The sequence below is a fragment of the Strongylocentrotus purpuratus genome, unplaced genomic scaffold, assembly GCF_000002235.5.
Source record: "Strongylocentrotus purpuratus isolate Spur 01 unplaced genomic scaffold, Spur_5.0 spur5_scaffold_11, whole genome shotgun sequence".
Classification (NCBI taxonomy): Eukaryota; Metazoa; Echinodermata; class Echinoidea; order Camarodonta; family Strongylocentrotidae; genus Strongylocentrotus; species Strongylocentrotus purpuratus.
The window spans coordinates 16,325,435-16,347,621 of NW_022145596.1; the positions used below are offsets into that span (position 1 = coordinate 16,325,435).

A 22,187-nucleotide genomic window follows, 5' to 3' on the forward strand; every position below is an offset into this window, starting at 1 on the left:
TTTAATTTTGATCACCAGTTATAGTTCATAAATCATAAACTAAACATTTTGTGATGGACTGCGACTTGGTGACCCTGATCGTGTTACAAACACTGATCTCTACGAACAAAGTTTATTTGTTTTGACCGTGAGCCGAATTAGTCTCGGTGGAAAACGTTCTAGGCTAGGCTTGCTTGTTTATAAGCTATTTGTTCTCTTTTGTTGAACCCTCATTCTCATAATTTGTTTTTGTTCTTATGTATTGATTTGTATTACTATTACTCTGGTATGTGTTGTATCTTGTTTTTATTGAGAATGAAATAAAAACTAAACGCAGACAATGCAGAAGTGCATGGAACAACAATTACACTAGCGTTGTGGGCGTGGACTGGGCTGGGCTAGCGTCTCGATCTCCCACTACACTATGATCTCTACGGAAAAACTAGCATCAGCAACATGGCGGTCGTCGATGCCAAAATGTCCGACTATTTCCAGCGTTATATCGTCCCCCTGGCTGGAGTATTCATTGTCTTGAGGATTCTGCATTATGTCCTCTCGAAGCTCCATCCTATTGTGTTTGCTAAAATTTGCCCGATAGTGAGTAGAAAGCACCATCTGGAAATCAAAGAGCACAAAGACAAACTCTTCTCCGACTTGGCAGCCACGCGCAAGGACAGCAACCAGCGGTTTTTCGCCTTGGAGATCGGCTGCGGACCCGGGGCCAATTTCGCCTTGTATCCAGCTAATACATCCCTTCTTGTCGTCGAGCCGAACTCAAGATTCGAGGAGAGTGCCGTCAAGAATGCTGCCAAACATCCATCACTGGAGATTTCAAAGTTCTTGGCCATGGGAGCCGAAGACTTAAAAGGGCATGTCGAGGATTCAAGTCAGGATGCCGTCGTTAGTACTCTCACAATGTGTTCGGTAGATGACATTGATGCTGTGGTCAGCGAGATCCACCGAATTCTCAAACCCGTAAGTACCGGCGTGTTTCCTTGCAACTTACGACCTGCAGAGCGCTTGTCAGGGACCAGTGAGAGGGAATGTTAAATGATATGTGACTGGTGTTATAGGTCTACCTCAGCTCTGGTTTCTTTTAGACAGGCAAGACAGCATATGTTATGTTATTGTCTGTGCTGGTATACCAAGACAGTGTGTGTCCGGACAGTTAAAACGGCAATTTGAAGAAGTTTACAAGCAATATAATATTTCATAAATCTTCTATTTTCTAAGACACAAGTTGGAAAATATTGTGAAAGACAAATTTGTGATGGTTAGTTAGTGCTATTTTATGAATATATGGTATACTATTATTAATGAGAAGGCAAGAGAGAAGGCTATGTTTGTTAAGTGTCTGACTGTCTGGACAACCAACCTCCCATCATACTATTTGTTGATGATTTTGCAGACCCCCCCCCCCCCAGCCCCCCTCACTTATTTTTTCCCTGCCCCAATATGGTCTTGGAGAGCTAAGGCCAAAATCAAACCAGCTTGTTTGAAAACTGATGTTTTTTGCAGTTCATATGGTTTGAAAATTTTTAATGGATACAGCTGTGTCAATCACCTAGACTAGACCTATTTGTATGTAATATAAATTATTGAAAAATGTTAAACTTGGCCCTCCCCCCCCCCCCCCCCCCCTGTTACCTGTTCGAAAAAGATGAGTCCAGACATCCAACATGTCTGTACATTATGTTTGTGTATACATGGAATGCCTTGCTAAGATTTCATATTTTGTGTATCTTTCAGGGAGGACGATTCTACTTCGTGGAGCACACAGAGACGCACAACAAGAACAGCTGGACGCACTTCATGCAGAGGATGATGGTCCCGGTAGTCTTCACCCTCGCCCATTGCCAAATCAATAACACCTTCTATGTTTCCGTAGACCGGGCCGGGTTTAGCAAGGTTCAATACACCAAGATGGACATAGCCAAGTGTCCACGTTTGTTCAGGTCCCATGTGCTTGGATTCGCAGTGAAGTAGTCCTGATTACATTTGCATAGTCTTGGGAATACTGAGTACCGGTAGTTAGAGGTTTAGTGTACCGTACGCAGTTTATAGTGACACTTTCTCTTCCATTCCTGGTTTAATTTTGTTCTTCACATTCAGTATAGTAGATTGTAGTGATGCTAGACCAGGTACAGAAAAAAGAAAGAAGATTGCTGTTTTCACCAAAATGGAATGAACTTGAATTTTTATTACATTGAGTTAATTTCTTTAAATATTTTCATTCTGCATTAAACCATAAGTGACTAAAACTCTACAATAAGTATATACAGTAACAAATAATAAGTATATTCATAATGTGGATGAGCTTTCCTCACACTTCAAAATATACATGAACATGTGTAGCACTAACCCGAATTATGGTAAATGTCTGAAGTAGTCGGGTTGTCATATAAAGACCCTATCCGATGAAAATACAACTTTATATGTTATCAATGGAAAGCTGAATGAACAAAAGCAAATCAAAACCTCATTTTCCGCACCCCTCCAAATTACAGGTCAAAAGGGGTCAAATTGACTGCAGTTATACTGTGACATCAGAAAATGTGTGGATGCAATTGGCTCGCCTATATACTGTACATATAGCTGGGGTGATGAGACGTGTTTAAGTGTTTTATTAACGCAAAGTCATTGAGGTTATGTGTACTCCACATAAGATGATGTCATTAAGTTGATAGGGAGTTTTAAGTTTGACAACTTCCGATTGTCAAATCTTTTGATTTCTATTTTTCAGAGAGCTGTTACTCCTCTGACAGACTAAAATAGCATATAGTCAATAATCTATGGCTTCTGAGCTTTCCGTTGATATATAATCTCAACTTTTGAATTTTTCACTACCGACGGGGTCTTTAATGCCTTGTTGATATGATACAGTACAGCTTGAGTCTTTCAAACAGCTCTAAACAGGATAATCTCTTTTTTTTTAATAGTAGGTAGTCTTTATGACAACTCTGTGATTGTTTTAAATTCCACCCCTTTTTTGTTATACATTCCATTGTAGCTATTGCCATTGATATTTTGTTTGAATACACAATTTTTTTCTTCATTGCATTATGTATATTGAATTCCATTGAAGTGCCATATAACGTCACTTTGTTTTCATCAAGTAGTGTTTGTAGTTAATGTTGCCAACTAGGAAATAGGAATTATAGTTTTTTAATGGGAGGGTGGGGATACAGATCATGTTGTATTTGAAAGTGAGAAATCGTTATTTTCGAACAAAAAATGCTGCCTGATGTGTAGATGAAACATTTTGTACCTCGGATGAACATTTAGTATTTTTAATGCCATGTAGTTTCTGTTACACAGATCAATTACATTTCATTCCTTAAGACGTGGTGGTCTCAATTCATTGTCTCAGGTCTAACACACTATCATGATTTGTTATCGGAGTCGAAAAGGACCCTCCTTTTGCATACTTGTAAGAACATTTTCACCCACAAAATATGACACTCTCATGCGTACTAAAAGCTTGTACAATATGGGCTGTAAATATAAACCGATTTTGGCCGACTGAGTACGCAATCACAAAAGTCCCCCTATTTTCACAAATACTGTACAAAGCCATCAGCATGTTAGCAAAATTCAGGAAAATATTATAAGTTCTTTTGAATGCAATTCCTTGCTCTTTCAAAATGATGTGCATGTACCCACCTCTTTTATACGATCTATCATACATGCACAGAAGGAATATGAAGTGATACCATTGGGCATTAAGGTTGTATTTCATGGTACATCCATGTATCGTCCTTGTTTTCATGAAGTGGCGGTAGTGAAGAAAATCGTAACGCAAAGTGAATGCAATTTTTTTTCACTACCGTCACTTCGTGAAAACAGCGACGGTATGTTCTGTGTACAGTCGAATATGTATTAGAGGTCTATGCTTATGCATTTTTAATCTGATGTATAATGTACAGGTACTACGTTAGTATCCATTTACGGTACAAATTATACAGAGATCTTTTAAACAATACCAGCTACATTTGTTTTCTATTCTCATATTTCATACATTTTCCCAGGGAGAGATTATTGATGTGTGCCTTTTACATATAGTTCTACTACACTCTACATTTTATGTGAAAGAACAGTAGCAAGCAAAATGTGTTTCCAACTGTTTTTTTGGTACCATATTTCATTTGAAACTGGCAAGTTTGCAGCGGGCATCATGGGTAGGTCGTGGAGTGTAGAAAAATATACATAAATGGAATACTAGTAGTAAGTTGGATGGTGTACAGTTCATTGTCATTCTTTCAACAAGGATTTAGACTACTGTAAATGATGATAGAAAACTTTAGTGCAATTTGTTGTTGTTGAAGGTGGTATTTAATTGTCCATGTGCAGAATATGAAACAGTACAAGTCACTCATTCAGAATTTGTATATTTACTCTTCTTACTCAAATGACCTAACTTTGCAAACATGATTATTCCATTCAAGAAGCTGTAACTTTGATTTAAAGAGAGAAATGCAATTGCATGTACCGGGTATGCATACTATCATTTACATTTTAAAATATTTTTACAGCTCCCCATATAAAGCACCTGCATTTTTTTTTCACTGCTAGTGGTTTGGTTAAAAGAATCCATTGTTACAATTTAAATTTGCATACCTTTAATTTGTCCTAGAGCTGTTTTCCACATAATTGCAGGTGACAATGATTGTTTTGGTTTGTTCATTTCATTTGCTTCACCGATCAAGTGCTTAAATGTAACCTTACGCTGCACTCTACATGTACGAGAATGCGTTGTTTGTGAATAGTCGGATGCATGACTTACTATCAGTCTTCCAAATTATTTACTCTAATCTCACAAAACATCAACAGAATGGTGCAGTATATTATTAATGCAAAATATACGAAAATTGTAAGGGGAACAGCAAATCATGAGGCCAGATAACAACTTGGATTGGATTTACAATCATGATATTAGAGAAGGGGACAGGGATAACAAACTCCTCAAAAAGGTTCTACCTTTCAAGTTTAAGTGTTGATATCTCTCTTTAAATAGCACTGTCATCATCGAAAAGCCCGTTTATTCACATTTTCAGGTGCACTGCACATTCCATGATTACATAATCATGACAAATTGGGCATCATTGTAAAGGCGAATAAACAGGATTTTCAACGATACCAATGTCAAATATAGTAATATAGTAACAAAATATACATGTATTAATACTCAAACTTGAATTGTAGAAATGCTTAATGACCTTTAATAACCTTTCCGGGTATGCTGATGAGTTCTTCTCCCCTCTAAATTATTTTGCTTTGATAAGCATTTTATTTTTAATTGCTTGTTTGCATAATTTTAGTATGACTGAAATATTTATGTTAAAACATTTTGTAAGCGCAATATATGTTAAAAAGAGAAAATATAGTTTCAAGATGATTCAAGTCCCTGCATGAATCAGGTAGCTATTGATTTATAACCAAAGATTACAAATACTTATGTGATTGTGTAATTTTATGTAGTCTTTGTATCTGTACATGTATAGTTGGTTATAAGTGTTTTACAAATTGTGAAAGTATATTCAATGCACAATGATTACAAATCAAGTTTGAAAACAAGTAGTTATGATATCTCTTCTTATGTTAATATTTTGCCTGTTATTTGTTTTAGTTTTTCAGTTGAATATCAACTCACTTATGACCCACCCCTATTGACATTTAGAAAAGAAGTTTGTGAAATATTGGGTCCATGTGTGCCATAGCCTTCTTTTACTGTATATTACATGTATAACCCTGAAATATGAGTACATGGCCTTACTACCGTGTAATGTAAATGTTTTCTCCTGAATAACATTCATGTATAAACAGCAGATAGCTAGATATAGATAAAATATAGTACATGTATTCATTTGTTCTCTCCATGTTAAAGCTAGAAAGCAAGACCAAAGCTAAGTGTTATTCATCGATAGTCTGTAGATGTAGTCCCTGTGAGTTTTCTTTGTATTTGTAACTTGTAAAATCATGTTTTAATTTTTCTATCAATAAAATTGTTAAAAGTGATGCAAACAATTTATTATAGTGTAATGCCATTTTCATTTGTTCATGAAGTGCCATGTATGTCCATGTCCGAGATGCAGAAATCGCTCCACACACAGAAAGGTTTTGTTATCTTCCTCATCATTTCTGAATTATGGCAGAGCAAATAATTAGAAGGGGGCAAAGTCCGCCCTTATCATTCATAAAGTGTGTACATACTACATTCGTTGGAGAAGGGCTAATATCTTGTGCCTGTCCATTGTAGTCATTATACATGTATATTTCTCTTTCCTTTTCTACACCCTTTTCTACACATTAAAGATAAACTTGAGTTCTGGTAATAGGATTGCATTGTGAAAGAAAAGGTGTGGAATGGATCAGAAAAGTTGATCATATAGCATGTAAGTAATGGTGTGTAATGCAAGGTTCTGGAGTCATCAAAATCATCATAAATTTGGCAGAGTCTTGGTAAAGTAACAATCACTTACACAGAAATATGTATATGGGACAATACACATGGTGTCGGGGCTAGTACTACCCTGATTTCCTTATCTTTCTATGCTCATTACTCAGCCAGTATACATTTTCTTCCAAAATTGTTCAGCACATGACATTTATTTGTAATCTTGAACATTCAGTGTAAGTTTCGTTAGATTCTGTGTGAATTCATTTTTTTTTTTTACCAGGACTCAAGTTTATCTTTAAGAGTAGACTTCTATGCTCCAATAATACAGTGCCTCTTCTCGACTCAAATACATACACACATACCTGTGTATCAACATTTAAAAAAAAATGCGTTCATGATCCATCTCTCCAAATTACCGAAATAAAACTGAATTATGATACATATGGGTAATATCGCCATTTTCCTACCCTCTCATCCGAAAATATAAACCCTCAATCTCTCTCACACACCCATCCCAATCCTGGACTGATAATAATGTGCCTCTTCCCTCAATGAAAGTCAATGGAGGCTAGCCTACAACTCTCATTTTCAAGACTCACTCCAATACATACATGTATCAACATTTATACGAAAGCATCCATGATCCATCTCTCAACATTACTGAAATAGAATTTAATTATGATACATATGGGTAATATCGCCATTTTCCCACCCTCTCGACAAAAATATGAGCCCTCAATCTCCCCCACACCCTAGTTTACAACTCTCATTCTCCAAACTAACTCCAATACATCCCTGTTTAAAAATGTATACAAAAGCATCCATGATCTATCTATCTCAGCATTATTGGAATAAATATTTATACACACTAATTAAGAAAGACAAGAAACACGGCGTAGTTGAGGATACATACTTTTTTTTATTCAAATCATGGCTGAGTATATTCCCACTCCAACCAATCAAATTGATAACACTGCTTTTCTTCAATTTAAAAAAAAAAGGAAATTCATCCATTAAGTAGCTCCCTTGGCCACTAGCCTAAGTGCAATCGTACATTTTGCGATAACTACAAACTTTCTTTCTTAAAAATGCTACATAGGAAAGTGTAAAGCAACAATGCATGGTTTGAATTTGAATTGTGTGTGTGTCGACACTGGTACTGTTCGCAAACCGACCAGTCGTGGACGTGAAATGTTACGCAACTGTCAAACATAGCTTGAACAATTTCGAAGAGTGAGATACAGAACAAAAAGCAGCACGACAGAAGTCATAATATCACAAAAATAAGTCACATTAAAAAAAAAAAGTAATACTTCATCCTGTCTCTGCAATTGTCGATAGAAGAAATTATTATTTAATTGTTGCCAAAAAGCAAGAAAGCAAGTATGGCAGTCAATGCTTTCTGAAACTAAAATATAACCATCACATTAAAAAAAAGAAAAAAAACCTCTAAATAGCAATCATAAATAAAATCTGCCTACTATAAGATTCTTGTCCGAATTAGCAATATTTTCAGCCTGCTCAAAAGTACAGTTCATAAATATACAAATTGCAAAAAAAAAAAAATCAATTTGAAATTCAAAGGTTAGCAAGGAAAAGGGACAAAAAACAATGGCTCAATTTCCAAACAGACAAACATTTGCTGACCACAGCACCGACACGTTATTAATCTTGCAATGGCATATATGCAATAACGAATGGTGCACATACCGTACGTGACCAATTTAAACAAAGACAAAAGAAGAAAATTTACCCAACAAATTTATGCACACATGACCCACATTGTCGTGAAATTCAAAATCACAATTACAATCTCATCATCTTTGAAGAAAAAAAGGGAGGAATTATGTACATTATACACGAGATGGATATCGATATCTATACAGTATACACCATTCTCAATTCTCAACATCTCTGTCACTGAGCGATAGAGGGAGCTCTTTAAGAAATTACACAGAGTTCATGAAGTCTTTCCAAGAATTCATGATTATTTGTTACCATACCATCACAAAAATTGACAGGATCACTTGCCAATCAAATACCACAAAATAATGATGATCAATCAACAGTCTGAAATGATATCTTAGACTAACTAAAACCACTTCAACAAGATTGCTTACTTCTATAGAAAAGTGGAAATGTGTACAAATGTTGTATTTAGGTGGGGTATCATAAATATTAAATAGGCATTCAAGAAAAAACATGAATTAGAACTTGTCTTTCCGAATCAACACATGCACAACACACACTAGATTTATTCACAGGAATGTCTCCAATTAAACTTGCTGCAGGTAAGTTTTAATAAATATACAAAGCAATTATGCGATGTGTGGTTGGATATTGATAAGCGAGGCCTCGTCTTATAAAAGAGCTGCAATTAATGACTCTAGATTGAATACAAGACCTCCAATCAATTGCAAACCAAGTAACCTTCATCTCTTTAGTACAGAGTTTTGATTGAATTCAAGTGGCAATCAATTATAAGACAGAACCCAGAACACGTCTACATACCCAATATCTTTTACCCCCCCCCCCCAACTTCCAATAAATTAAAACCGTGTAGTACTATGTTAAGTCAAGCACTATACAGTAGTACCATATATGAAGATTTGATACTAGTATATGTCAATGAACAGCTTTGTTTCATGTATCTCATTTGAGAAAAATTCATTCCCAAAATCAAGGTATACATTTATCCAAAAGACTGCATTTAAAAAAAAGTTAAATAAATGAATTGTGGCAATCCAATGCTATCAAATTGGCAGCATCTGTTCAACTCAAATTAAATAATGGTTATCACAGACCGGAGAAATTGTAACAACAAGAATTTTACTTTTGAAAAAAACCTACAAGATGAGTATCAGAAGGCATTCCACTGCATGACCATAACTCTTGTTAATTATGAGGAAATTATCCAATTAAAATAACTTATCAGTGCGAGATACTATTTTTCAACCAAACACGACTTGTAAGTATGTTACTCATACTCTTACGCCCTTTTGTGAAATTAAATATATAAAACTTAATTCTCAAATCGAATGAAGGCATAATCAAGAAAACATGATCGAGGTTTCCCATACTCAAAACCCAAATTTTGCGATTTCGGTATCCCATACTCAAAACCTTAATTTTTCTAATTTCATGAAAACAGTTCGTAAAAATCTTCCAGACAAACAATACAATAATGACACGCAAAATGATAAAAAAGGTCAAGAATTTCAAAAAGACATAATTTGAATTGAAATCAAATAACTTGACTCAAAGGAAGTTGTAACCAATATAACAATGATATAATTATAGAAACACAGAGATCTCCTAAACAAACATCTTTAGTACCGGTATATTCACTTTTCCTTCGCCTTCAGACTCCCCCACAGGAAAAAAGAATAGGCAAACAACAACAACAAAAGAGAGAGTGCAATAGTAAATAACTATCACTACAAATAATCAATGATTTATGCAATAGTAAATAACTATCACTACAAATAATCAATGATTTATGCAATAGTAACTAACTATCACTACAAATAATCAATGATTTATGCAATAGTTAATAACTATCACTACAAATAATCAATGATTTATGCAATAGTAAATAACTATCACTACAAATAATCAATGATTTATGTCTAAACCTACAGTGCATCATGTCATAGTCTCCAGCGCACACACGGACAATCTTTGGACCATCATAGGCAGAAGTTGTGACAAAATAAGTCACAGATTAATATATTTTCTTCTTCCTTACCTTTCATACTTGTGGTAATCACGTGATTGGCGAGCCTCAATAATATACAAACTGGATGGCAAAAGCACATCATAATATGAATGCTGATATTATTTCAGAAATAACGAGGACTTTCACATATTATTTCAATGTATCCACCTTATATAAAAGTGCAACACTTCTACAAGCTCCCTACCAGTAGGCTACAACATGCATACAAGACTCAATGATGCCAATTTTAGAGTACCGGTATCTATAATATGTTGACACGAATATGTACTTTCAGCATGCGGGGTAAACATCACATAAATAGAAGAATAACAAGTACCAGTAGTAAAATTAATAACACAATAAATAGATATAGGGCGGAATGTAGTCCAAATAACGTCGCTAATCTAGTACATTTTTCATTACATATATGACTACTCCCAAGTGTTTTATAGGTAAGTGATTATATGGATGATAAATGTGCAAAACAAAACAAAGACAAGAAGAAATCAATAAGAATGGTATAATAATAATAAGATCTGGAGTCCCGTTGCATAAAACTTATCACTGATGGTTACTTTGTCAACAATGATGACTTCCATGGAATACTTGATTTTGATTGGCTGTTGAGCAATGTTACCATGGTAGTTACCATTGATGGCAGAGTTACCATCCATGGTAAATTTTATGCAACAGGTCCCAGGGGACACAAGGTATATGACATACAAGGCAAAGGTTCATTGAATTGATTGATAATGGCTTATGCTAAGAGCCAAAGAACAATAATACTGCAAGTGCTTTATTTTATTTTTTTAAACATGAAATAGCACCCACCTGAATCTAAGTAGATTATGTTGTATCTGTCAAGCATTCACAGATGGTTTAACAATGCAGTTTCTTCAATGTACAGCAGGAAAACAAAAATCATTTGGGGACAAGTGCAACAGCGCCACCTTGTGCTAAGATGGTGTACAGTATCTAGAAAGGGATAGCTTCACAATGTGTTTTTTTTTTTTGGTAGATCTCCTGCATGTATCATGCATGCTGAAAGACAGTACTCACATGATGTTATATGATATGAATACAGAATAACCACAGAATAGTCTTTTAGAATAATGCCAAGCTGCATACTCGTGATTCAAAATGCTATGTGAATTAACTTAAAAATACAATGATTAAACTGCCATGATAGAGGTCAGCGGAAGAGTGCAAGCCTTGCACCATTCTGGAAATTAAAAAATCTATTTGATATACACCACACTAGAATACTGCCTAAAATTTGATGAAAATCATAGAAAAGATGGATTATTTTGATTAAGAATGTAATGATAGTAACTAATGTCCAGTGATGAGGTCAATGATTTAAATTCACCCCTTTCTCTAGTTTTTCAAGTAATTATTCAGAAAATCTATCCAATTCAGGGGAATAGAGGTAGCAAGTTAAGTATTTAATTTTCCACCGCGACCACGAATCAGCCTGACCGAGTACCCTACTTCAAGAGCTCCTATTATCATAATTTGACCTCCACGTGTACTTCATCATGCACATGTAATTAATACCGGTTATCAGTTGTCACCATCAGCCAGACAGCCATTGTGGACAATACATAAGTAAGCAGCGCAGGGGGAGTGCTCTATCGCCCGACACAGAAATCAACATGACTCTATTCTTCACCTGGGGCAACAGCAGCTCGTTACCATGGTTATTGTTAAATCGGCTGAGAGCTATCTGCATCATTGACGGGGAGGTTTTCATGACTATACATACACTAGTCTTTCCTGTTGGAAACCATCATGGCTTCCTCGGTAGGTCCATCCAATGTCTTGATCTTAAAGCTAGCAGAATTTAACAGTCAGGCCGAGATACCTTATATTATGCCAGAAATTAAATGAGGCCAACTCGCCAAATATTTAGATATGACCCATGGTTCAAACTACACACATTTTTAATACCATCTCATGTGTAATAATAATAATGCGGGTCCATAATAATTGTGTAAGGTAGAAAATGGATAATAATAACTCCCCCAATGCTTTGCGATGACAGTTGGTTCAAATTATACCCGCTTCAAAGCTCTGATTATCTCCTGCACAATATAGAGTTGGTGAAAAATATTTTGCAAGCTAGAATATGAATTAGACCAACGTCCCATTTGCCGGTAGTTCAAATTAAATGTATACACACTTTAAACTTTACTATCTCCTATGTAATAGTGTAATATATATATATATATCATTGACCTGGAACATGCACTGTCCAATTGTGCTTTTTCAGTCCCACATTATATCGTGATTCTTGACCATAATTAAGCATTGACCAAGATAATAATGCCAAATGATCATGTACATGTATGCAACTCTAAAGCCCCTCCAAATTGTTACCCCAAATTTTCCCAAAATCTGTTGGCAAAAAATAACTTAAATTGAATGATGTGAAAGGGTTTTGCATTAAACACACACTTCTGCAAGGATTTTCAAAACAAATGTTTGAAGATGAATATTGATGACAGAATGCCATATTTGGGTTCACTGTTCTTCGCAGAAAAACCAAAATTTTGTATTATTTCATCAATATTCGTCTTCAAACACATTTTGTGGAAATCCTTGCAGAAGTGTGTGTTAAATGTCATCCCCTTTCACATCATATTAATACAATTTAGGTAAAATTTTGCCATCAAATTGATGGAGCTCATACACTCTTGAGGCTTAAAGCTGATCACAAATGATTTAATGAATAATGATGTTATATGACATCAAACTGGCTCTGTACCACTTACTAATTCTACAATGAAATACATGTACATGTTTTCGTTAAAGCTTAGATAGTTGTAATCTACTCTATTCATTTACATATAAATAATCAGTGCATATCGCAACGGGCATATCTGTCATATTCACAACAACAACAAATCTCTGATCAACGATATACATCCTTTTAAGATATTCCAAGCCAATTTTCTTTTGACAATATGATCAAATTTCATTGGGAAATAAATATGCAGGCAAGTACCTTTGAATGATCAAATCCTTATTGACTTCAAGGGAATAGACAAGGGTGAAATGTTAAAATGGGTACAAAAAAATGTTTGAGAAGAGGTAAACAAAGACAACATTTAATGCAAAAGAGCAAGCAAAAAAAGTTCATAATTTAAATATTCTGTCTATAAAGGACAGAAACAAAAGTAAAATGAATACAAGCACATTTTTTTTTCAAATGAAAGGAGATAAATAGGAGAGTATGGTTGGTCTGAGTAAATCAATATTTCATAGAACTCCAGCCTCACATATGATTTATCCATCAGCTGTTTCTAAAACCGTATTCATTCCCAATTTACACTGAATTGACAGCCTGATCTGTATTTCTGTGATTTAAAAAAAAAATCCTTCATCAAAAGTAGAGACAAATATTTTTTAGCATGTTTACAAGCGCTGTTTTTCTTGTCAAAATTGATTTTGTGGTTTTTATCAAAGTTTAAAGGCAATGGAAAGTAGGTCAACTACTGATAATTATTTTGGAATTTGGTGTTCCGATTATTTCAAACAATATCCGAATTAATTTTTCCATCCTTCTGATTACTTATTTCTGTGGCTAAATTTGAAATTCATTCAAAAAGCTTTTGTAATGAGAAAGATTTCACACCTGATCAAAACGAAAGAAGAAAAAAAACTGTGAGTAACTAATACTTGGGTGTTTAGAGATCTTCAATTGCAAACCATGTGATTTTTTTTCTTTCAAGTATCCTTTAAAAAACAACCCCTCAGCCATGCGAATAAAATCAATTATAAAAAACATAAATTTATATGCTGTACAATTTGTGAATATTCTGGGTACGTTTAGACAATTCTTCCACGGATCGTAGTCTAGTTATCTTAGATCTAAATGACATGGCACCAATATCAATGCCCAAACCCCAATATCCATATTCATGACAAGATTGATTGAAAAAGATACAATATGACCCTAAACATCATTCAAATTTTGCAGGTATGGCATTCGGTCAGCCTTTCACCTCAGTCGCACCAAACGAGACAAACGCCAGACCGACAACACGTCACACAGGAAATGACATCACGACACATGGTCAATGAATTGGTTGGTTCGGGAACAAGTAGGCAATGTGACTGGGGTCTACTGAATGAATGAATACTCAGCTCTTATATAAACATCACATGAGCTTGTAGATATATGTCTAATCAGAAATCGCTGTTGATAACATATCCTTACCTCAACTCTATATTTAATCGACACGTCGTCGTCTGACGAGGATTTGTCGGACCTTGTACTAACTAGCTCGCATCTATGACTCACTCTCCTACACCCCCTCATGACACTAACAAGAAATCAATCAGAAACATTGATTTCAAACTCGCTGTCCCGTTGCAGAGGGACAAACAAATGTACAACTCTGAATTAGAATGCCTAATTATTCACATCTTGGCTAGATAATTTAAAAACAAGGTTTCTTTCTAGAAAGAGGAAATAGTTGACTCAGGTCTCGGTACGATGCCTTCATTGCCAATTCAAAGGAAAGAGAGCCCTATACTGATACACACATATTTAATACAGATAAGCAACGCCCAGCATTGCATTGCTTGCAGGAGGTATATAACAAAAAAATATCCTTTCTCCTGGCTTTAACTTGATTCCTCCATGTACCCTTCCTGGGGGGCGTTTCACAAAACTTGTCATCAGTGACAAATGACAGGTTTTGTTATAAACTACTGAAATCCTTGCTTCTGATTGGTTATCACCAGATTTGTCACTGATTTTTGTCATTTGTCATTGAAAAAAGGTTTGTGAAACGGGTCCATGGCCTTTCTCACCTGTCCTATCAATTTCATTAAGTGTTTCAAACTTACTATCATTACAATCGATCATCATGACGAGCATTGATCACTTTGTTTCTTAAATTTATGCATGATTTTTATCAATTATTCCACAAGAAGCATTTTCCTCAATTTCTTCATGTTTTTCATTTGGAGGTATAAAAAAAACACAAGAAACAATATATGTGTCTACCTGGTTTACACTATTGATTGTGCCAGGTATGCTTTCTTATTAAATAAACAACGGCCGGCAGAAAATTACAAAACACTTCTAGTTTATAAATGGAGAGGTTGTTTGCTTTCTGAATATCAATTTCGCTCTCTCACGAGGCTCAATTTCAGGAAGCATGGAGTGAAATGCAAGATTGCAAATATGATTATGAGAAACACGAGTCCGAAATGAAAAACATACTTTTTATATGGTACCAATATTCCAGTCGAGATTGTGAGGACAGACGTTAAATTCGGCTCGAACAATTTTTGTTCTCCTTTGAGGCTTGTTCAGATACGCCACGGCAAAACCACAGCTTTTTTTAATAACGATGACGTGAAGTGTTATACGCTTCATAACAAACAGACTCGGTGAATACGCTCAAGTCCTTGTTACACGCAGTTGCCTTTCATTTTATACACAAAAAACCTCCTTGCGGCAGTTTACCGGGCCATATATCTGAACAAGCCTTCATAAGTATACCTTGGAGTGTTGCAAGATATGCCACCATCCTGCTGTAAATGTCAGTTGTAAATCATTATAAAAAAGCATTACACCGGTAAACACAAACTCTCCACTTTAATCATCGCATCACCAAGGGAACCCTTTCAATAATTGACTGTCACAGCCAGCACTGCAATGAGAATGTTACATGTGTATGTACGACGGTAGAAGGAGTTAAGTAGCATTTTTGACGCTTTTTGAATAGGCCATGGTGAGATCTGGAAGGGCCGAAGAGATTCCCGTGTTCCACCAATCACAGGTCAGGGTGTAGATCATGTGACGTTAGGTTGTACAACGAAGCAGATCCAACTTGAATGAAGTCCTCCTGGTTTCTTGAGAACCCATCATTGCAACTTTTAGATGGATGGGTAGATCTTTCTTTCTGGCAAGAAACATCTACCTTTATATTCACTGTGCTGATTGTATGCTTCCAGGCATTCTTCCTTCTATTATTTTCCATCATTCCATTTCTTTCCTTCCTCCTTTTCCTTTCCCTTGCTTTCCATTAATATCATGTAAATTCACTTCATATCACATCCATCGACGTGTCCGAAAAATGACTCCTGCATGCAAGCGTCATCCAAACAAGCAACATTAACAACACGGTCACGATGAAAAAAAAATCCATACGATGACAGCGACAAGAACATGACGACGGCGACGATGACGACAAGAAATACGCTATCTACAATAGCCCCCCAGCATCAATGCACCAGGGGGTAAAATATTCCGGCAAAGTGGAAGTAGAGCTTCCAGAAGGGATACTTTGCAAAGAGTCTGTTGTTGGCTATATGGTAGCGCAAGAGGAAAGGAGTTCTAAGCGTATCGCTGACGCTGTACGGCCGCGGTTCCCAGTACGGGTAATGGAAGTGGATGTTGTAGATGCTTGACCAGCGGGCAAAGACCGCTTTCTCTGTGATGAAGAGATGACCGCTCGTCAGCCTGACCTCGCTCGTGTGGTAGTACGTACACTCTGGCTTGGAGGAGGGGTCGTAGTAGTGGTAAGGCACCTTTTCATTGGGATGCTCCCTAAAGAGGAGTAAAAATAAAAAGAGGAAAAGAATGAGTGAAATTCTGGCTGATGTAGATTGTTATGAAGTCAAGTCTGTGTTTCAAAGGAAACAGGAAAACTGGCCAATGTTGATAGACAGGCAGCCTTTCTAAACAGGTTCTTCAACACACATATCCTTCTAGGTTGTGGCAATATGGATGACCACTACAGACAGGTTGTCTTTACAGAGAGATGGCTGCCAAGACTATTTTTTGGACTATTCACAACCCATGGCAATTTAACGAATCACATTGTACAAATGAAATGAATGTAAAACATGTTCACATTTTTACAAACAGAATTATCATGGAATTGAATGGGTGGGAAAACAATAATTCTTTCTTTTCTCTCATTCTTTCTTTCTCCCTCCCTCCCTCCCTCCCTCCCTCTCCATCTCTGCCTCTCTCTGCTCATCTTTGTCAGATTCTCTTCATAAATCTCTCCCTCTCTTACAAAAGCAATTTAACCGTGCCTGTACACACAAGATAAATATCAGCAAACACTGGAGCTTGTCATTTATATCGCTCTATCCAACTCAATGATGGTACACTATTAATCTATTTTGAGCCATAAACTATCACTGTCAGTCTACGACCAATTATCCTCTAAGAACTTCCAAGGGTCATATTTGTAGTTCTAATTCTCTCTGTCAGAGCTGTCATTTTCAATTCAAAACATTACCCTCAGATTTTATATAAATTTGGTCAATATGTAGAGCAACAAGACAGAAAATATGGTAACATGACGTATCAAATATGGTGGCAGAGGAATAAAACTAACAATCTGAATCTCTGATCTATCGTATATGTCTCGGCAGAGGGGTCAAAGTTAATGTGAAATAAAAAAAGATATATCATTTCCAGTTTCAAACAAGGACAGATATGGGTTGATCCAGGGTATAATCCAGTGCTATTACCTGGGATAAATAGATAGATGACAACATGATGTATCAAAAAATGGTGGCAGAGGAATAAAACTAACAATCTGAATCTCTGATCTATTTGTCTGGGCTGAGGGGTCAAATCTAATGTGAAATGAAAAAGGATATATCATTTCCAGTTTCAAACGTGGACAGATATGATTGATCCAGGGTATAATATGCTATTACCTGGGATGAACAGATACATGTAGATGGCAACATGACGTATCAAATATGATGGCAGAGGAATAAAACTAACAATCTGAATCTCGGATCTATTTGTCTAGGCAGAGGGGTCAAATTTAATGTGAAATAAAAAAAGATATATCATTTCCAGTTTCAAACGTGGACAGATATGGATTGATCCATGGTATAATATGCTATTACCTGGGATAAATAGATAGATGACAACACGACGTATCAAATATGATGGCAGAGGAATAAAACTAACAATCTGAATCTCGGATCTATTTGTCTAGGCAGAGGAGTCAAAATTAATGTTGAAGAAAAAAAAAAAGATACATCATATCCAGTTTCAAACAAGGACAGATATGGGTTGATCCAGGGTATAAGCTATAAATTTGACGCTCTTTTTTCCCTCAAACGATGAGATGCTAGTACCTGGGATAGATTACATGAGATCATATCGCGATCTGCATCGGCACAGCACAAGTGTGACACTACTGCAGGGGAACTAAACCATAAACAACACCTCCTACCAAGGGAATCGTCAGGGTCTACCAGGCGATATATATCTCCTATACAAAAACCCTCAGCGGTAATTAGCATTTCGACTCCAATGAATATTTACTCCAACTTCATAACAATAAAATTGCTCAAGGGACTGCTTGCTCATCGATCATCACGTCTGTTCGGAGCCAGAAGGAGGCCAACACATATACTTTAACCGTACATGTTGAGTCAATGCCCTCCTGGCTCTGAATAGACGATCTCTTGCGCTTTTTAACGGAGATAAGGCACGACTCCCCAGGTTTATCTCCCGCGCTGAGTCATGTGACACCTGCATTTTTTTATTTTTTCCGGCGAAACAAGATCCCCCAACTCCAGACTTGTCATAAATAAAATATGGAGAACAGAAATAAGAGGCAATTATAAAGCAGCTCGTCTCATGAATCTGATCAGTATTCCCTACATGCTGGCGTGGTATTAAACGTGAAAGGGAAATATAATGCAAGATTTTGTTTTTCTTTCGCAGATGTGTTTTAGCAAAACAGGATGTGTGTGTCTGTGCAAATTAATGCAATGTTTGCTTCAGGCCATAAGGTTTTGAATGTATGGCTATACAAGAATCGTACGGCCATACCATACGCAATTAATTTGATCCCAGTCTGAACATTGCATAACGAAACGTCATACAGAACATCTTTTACAACGAAAACTCGACGAAGAATCAAAGCCCTGATCTAGTCTGAATGTTATATCGGACAAAAATCGCATTACTGGGTGGGGCTTTCCCTGAGTGCGCACTAATGATTGGCCACCTTTCACGGCGACTGACCTCGGCAGAAATTAGTTTCTTTAATACGTGTGTACAAGATGTTGTTTTCTAGTCTGTATGGTATTTTCCTTTCATATTAGGATGATTCTTTATACATTTCTTTACAAATTTTGTAATTCGTATTAATGTCCTTTAGTCAGGCTACATGTACATTATCATTCTTTAGTAGAACAAAATACTTCAGCCTAGCCCCCCCCCCCCCCTACACATCATCTAAAATAAATGTATCAAGTATTCTACAAAATATCAAAATGGGATTGATTTAATGCCATAAAAAAAACAAATTTATGACTTTCCAAGAAGAAATAACATGTTGCGTGAATATCATGTACCGGTACCTGGATTTCCTTGCCAATATGTTCTACGTGATCTTTACAGCTTTTTACACATACATGTACTTGTACATATAATCCTGAGGACTGAATTCTGCCTACAGCCTTATCACATGAACATATGAAATTCTACAAACAATTTCATTACTGGGTTGGTCCTTGCTAGGCTCTATCTAGCTCTTTGTGCGTTATCTCATTTGTAAATGTAATGTATGCATTCATGGTAGTGTGAGAGAACTTAATCAACCATAGGACAACGTAATGATAATATTAATGCATGCATCGATACTGAGAAAAGAGATAAATGTGCAGGAGATAATGAGATAGAGAGAGAGAGAGAGAGAGAGAGAGGGAGAGGGGGAGGAGAGAGAGAGGGAGAGGGGGAGGAGAGAGAGAGAGAGGGAGAGGGAGGGAGAAGAGGAGAGGAGAGGAGAGGAGAGGAGAGGAGAGGAGAGGTGAGGTGAGGAGAGGAGAGGAGAGGAGAGGAGAGGAGAGGAGAGGAGAGGAGAGGAGAGGAGAGGAGAGGAGAGAGAGGAGAGAGGTAGAGGGGAGGGGAGGGGAAGGAGAACGAGGGAGAGAATATGAGAGAAAGTTGGAGAAAAGAGAGAGAGAAAGTTGGAGAAAAGGGAGAGACAGAGAGTGAAGATCTAGAGAGTGATTTGTCAAAGTATGTGAATTTCTTTCAGCTTGATAACTGTAATGCCTCGCGCATCGGTAAGCACGCCATTTCTTAAAAAGTAATAATGCTACATGTACATGTATTTCTATTCCACATGAAGCAGCTACACTGCAGAATTACATGCTTAGTATGTTTACGTATTGACACAAGAATATTGGTGCAAATTCCAAGCTGCACAAACAGATCATTCAGCGTGATAAAACATCTGTGCTCGATCAAGTCAAGACAATGTGTTCAGATATTTAAAAGCATCATACATAGGTAAATGACAAGTAGGGTCAGCCTGTCCACACTGTACATGTATTTTTAGACTGTTCAGACTACAGCAAATTTAAACGAAAATCTGTCAAGAAATGTTGTACCCGGTATAAGGAATTATCATAGGGTGAAAGGGGTGTACAGCCTAGATAACTTAATCTCATAAAGAAATATTGTATAAAGAACTAATTTTTAAGAGGTCAACTGACATGAAAGCTAGCCAGCCATCAGTGCGTGCTAACGATAAGCCCCGCCCAGTTGGACGTTCAGACTACATCGAGATCCTGATTCTTTGTCAATTATTTGTTCGAAAAATTTGCTCAAACGTGCGTTTCTCTATTTGACGTTTCGTATTTATTTGTGGAGGGGCTAATTCTTTGTCGATTATTTGGTTGAAACGATGCTCAAACATTGGTTTCTCTATTTGACGTTTCATTTTATTTGCGGAGAAGCTGGATGGTGGAGTAGCTAAAAGATTCTTCAGAGAGGAAGCTGCACAAAGTTTTTCGTGTTTGTCAGATTGCATCTCTCAATACCGAATAATTGCCCACTTCCTCAGTACAGGCAATGGGTCAAACTTTAATGTTAGTCGTATTGATCATACTTACTTGCAATAATCCTCGCTGACCATACCATAGACGTTGATTTCATCACACACATCCATGGCAAGCAACATTGTATACCACCCTGTCGATAACCACGTTCTCGCTTGTCTCCTGTAACAGATAAAGTACAAAACAATGAAAACATGATACATGTCACTTACTAAAAACAATTTTTTTTTTGTGGCACAGATCATACTTGATATCTTTTAAAACTCATTGTCATCCTTGTAATGAGAATAAGCATCTTGAAGAAGAAAAAAGAATGAAAAGAAATGGAAACAATTTTCATTTGCATATATAGATCAAGTGTTACAAACATTGGCAGGACTACTAGCTTCGTTTCCATGTTTTCTTTGCTCAAAATCACATTAAAATACATTTACATGTAATACCAAAATATATCAGAAAATGTAATTTATTTGTAGTCTTGAATATTCAGAGTAAGTTTTTATTCATTCTGTCACTACCACAGCTGAAAGTTACCTTTAATTCATCCAATTACAGTGTTTTATCTCACAGAAACATCTGTTTTCATAACTTAAATGTAATTTATCCTCTATACTAACTGCTGGCTAGTGTCCAAATAGCATGTTATTTATTTCTTTTCATTGCTTTCCGCTGTTTAATATTCAAACGATTTAATGTTGTTTTTCAGGCCAGCATTTTTATCTAAATTGGCCATGCACCAACATTGATTGGCAACGTTTTCAGAAATTGCTGGTTGATGAAAACTGATAACATGGCACTAATGTCATTACTCTACATTTGCCACTCCATACGCAGGAGAGGATGACGAAAACCATTGTGTAAATAATCTGCTACCCTCATAGTAACCATATGGTAAGAATACACCCCAGGGAGTGGAGATGGTGCACATTGTGCACAAAAGAATCCAATGACCGAGGTAATTGCATCTGTAATGCACTTTATAGAGAGGGCATTACATATAAAGCGCTATATAAATCCATATTATTATCATTATTAATTCCATTGGCAAATATCAAAGATTTCACCAATACGTCAATATTTGCGCATCCTATCGGAGTGAATGCAATTTGAGATGACACTCACGTTTCTATGCTATGAAATTATGAGCAGGAATGTTTGGGCCTATACTGCTAGTTCGGTCATTACCGATATTTGATGATTAGATTTTAAATGTACACATCACATGATCATATTGAATATCTC

General features: G+C 36.4%; 2 protein-coding genes across 4 annotated transcripts in view; one reads left to right on the forward strand and one right to left on the reverse strand.

The window, feature by feature from the left end:
• The first annotated feature begins 262 nt into the window (after window positions 1-262).
• On the forward strand, window positions 263-6,003 carry LOC100890870 (methyltransferase-like protein 7A). Its single transcript, XM_003729267.3, has 2 exons — window positions 263-954; window positions 1,729-6,003. Exons 1-2 carry the CDS (start codon window positions 436-438, stop codon window positions 1,963-1,965), a joined length of 756 nt encoding a protein of 251 aa, XP_003729315.2. The 5' UTR covers window positions 263-435; the 3' UTR covers window positions 1,966-6,003.
• Window positions 6,004-7,275: 1,272 nt separating this feature from the next.
• LOC574877 (alpha-N-acetylgalactosaminide alpha-2,6-sialyltransferase 5) overlaps window positions 7,276-22,187 on the reverse strand; it is a 59,267-nt gene continuing 44,355 nt past the window's right edge. For all 3 annotated transcript variants that reach the window (XM_030980811.1, XM_011681337.2, XM_011681343.2), the window contains 2 exons: window positions 21,000-21,107; window positions 7,276-16,662 (listed from right to left, as the gene is read on the reverse strand). In XM_030980811.1, the coding sequence (XP_030836671.1) occupies window positions 16,338-16,662; window positions 21,000-21,107 (433 nt within the window). In that variant the 3' untranslated portion in view covers window positions 7,276-16,337. The remainder of the gene's footprint in view (window positions 16,663-20,999; window positions 21,108-22,187) is intronic.

What these genes read in the sequence shown, in the direction of transcription:
- LOC100890870 (XM_003729267.3), top strand. Translation starts at nt 436, where the DNA reads ATGGCGGTCGTCGATGCCAAAATGTCCGACTATTTCCAGCGTTATATC. An exon ending in TCCACCGAATTCTCAAACCC is followed by an intron (nt 955 to 1,728) that starts GTAAGTACCGGC and finishes TGTATCTTTCAG; the next exon opens with GGAGGACGATTCTACTTCGT.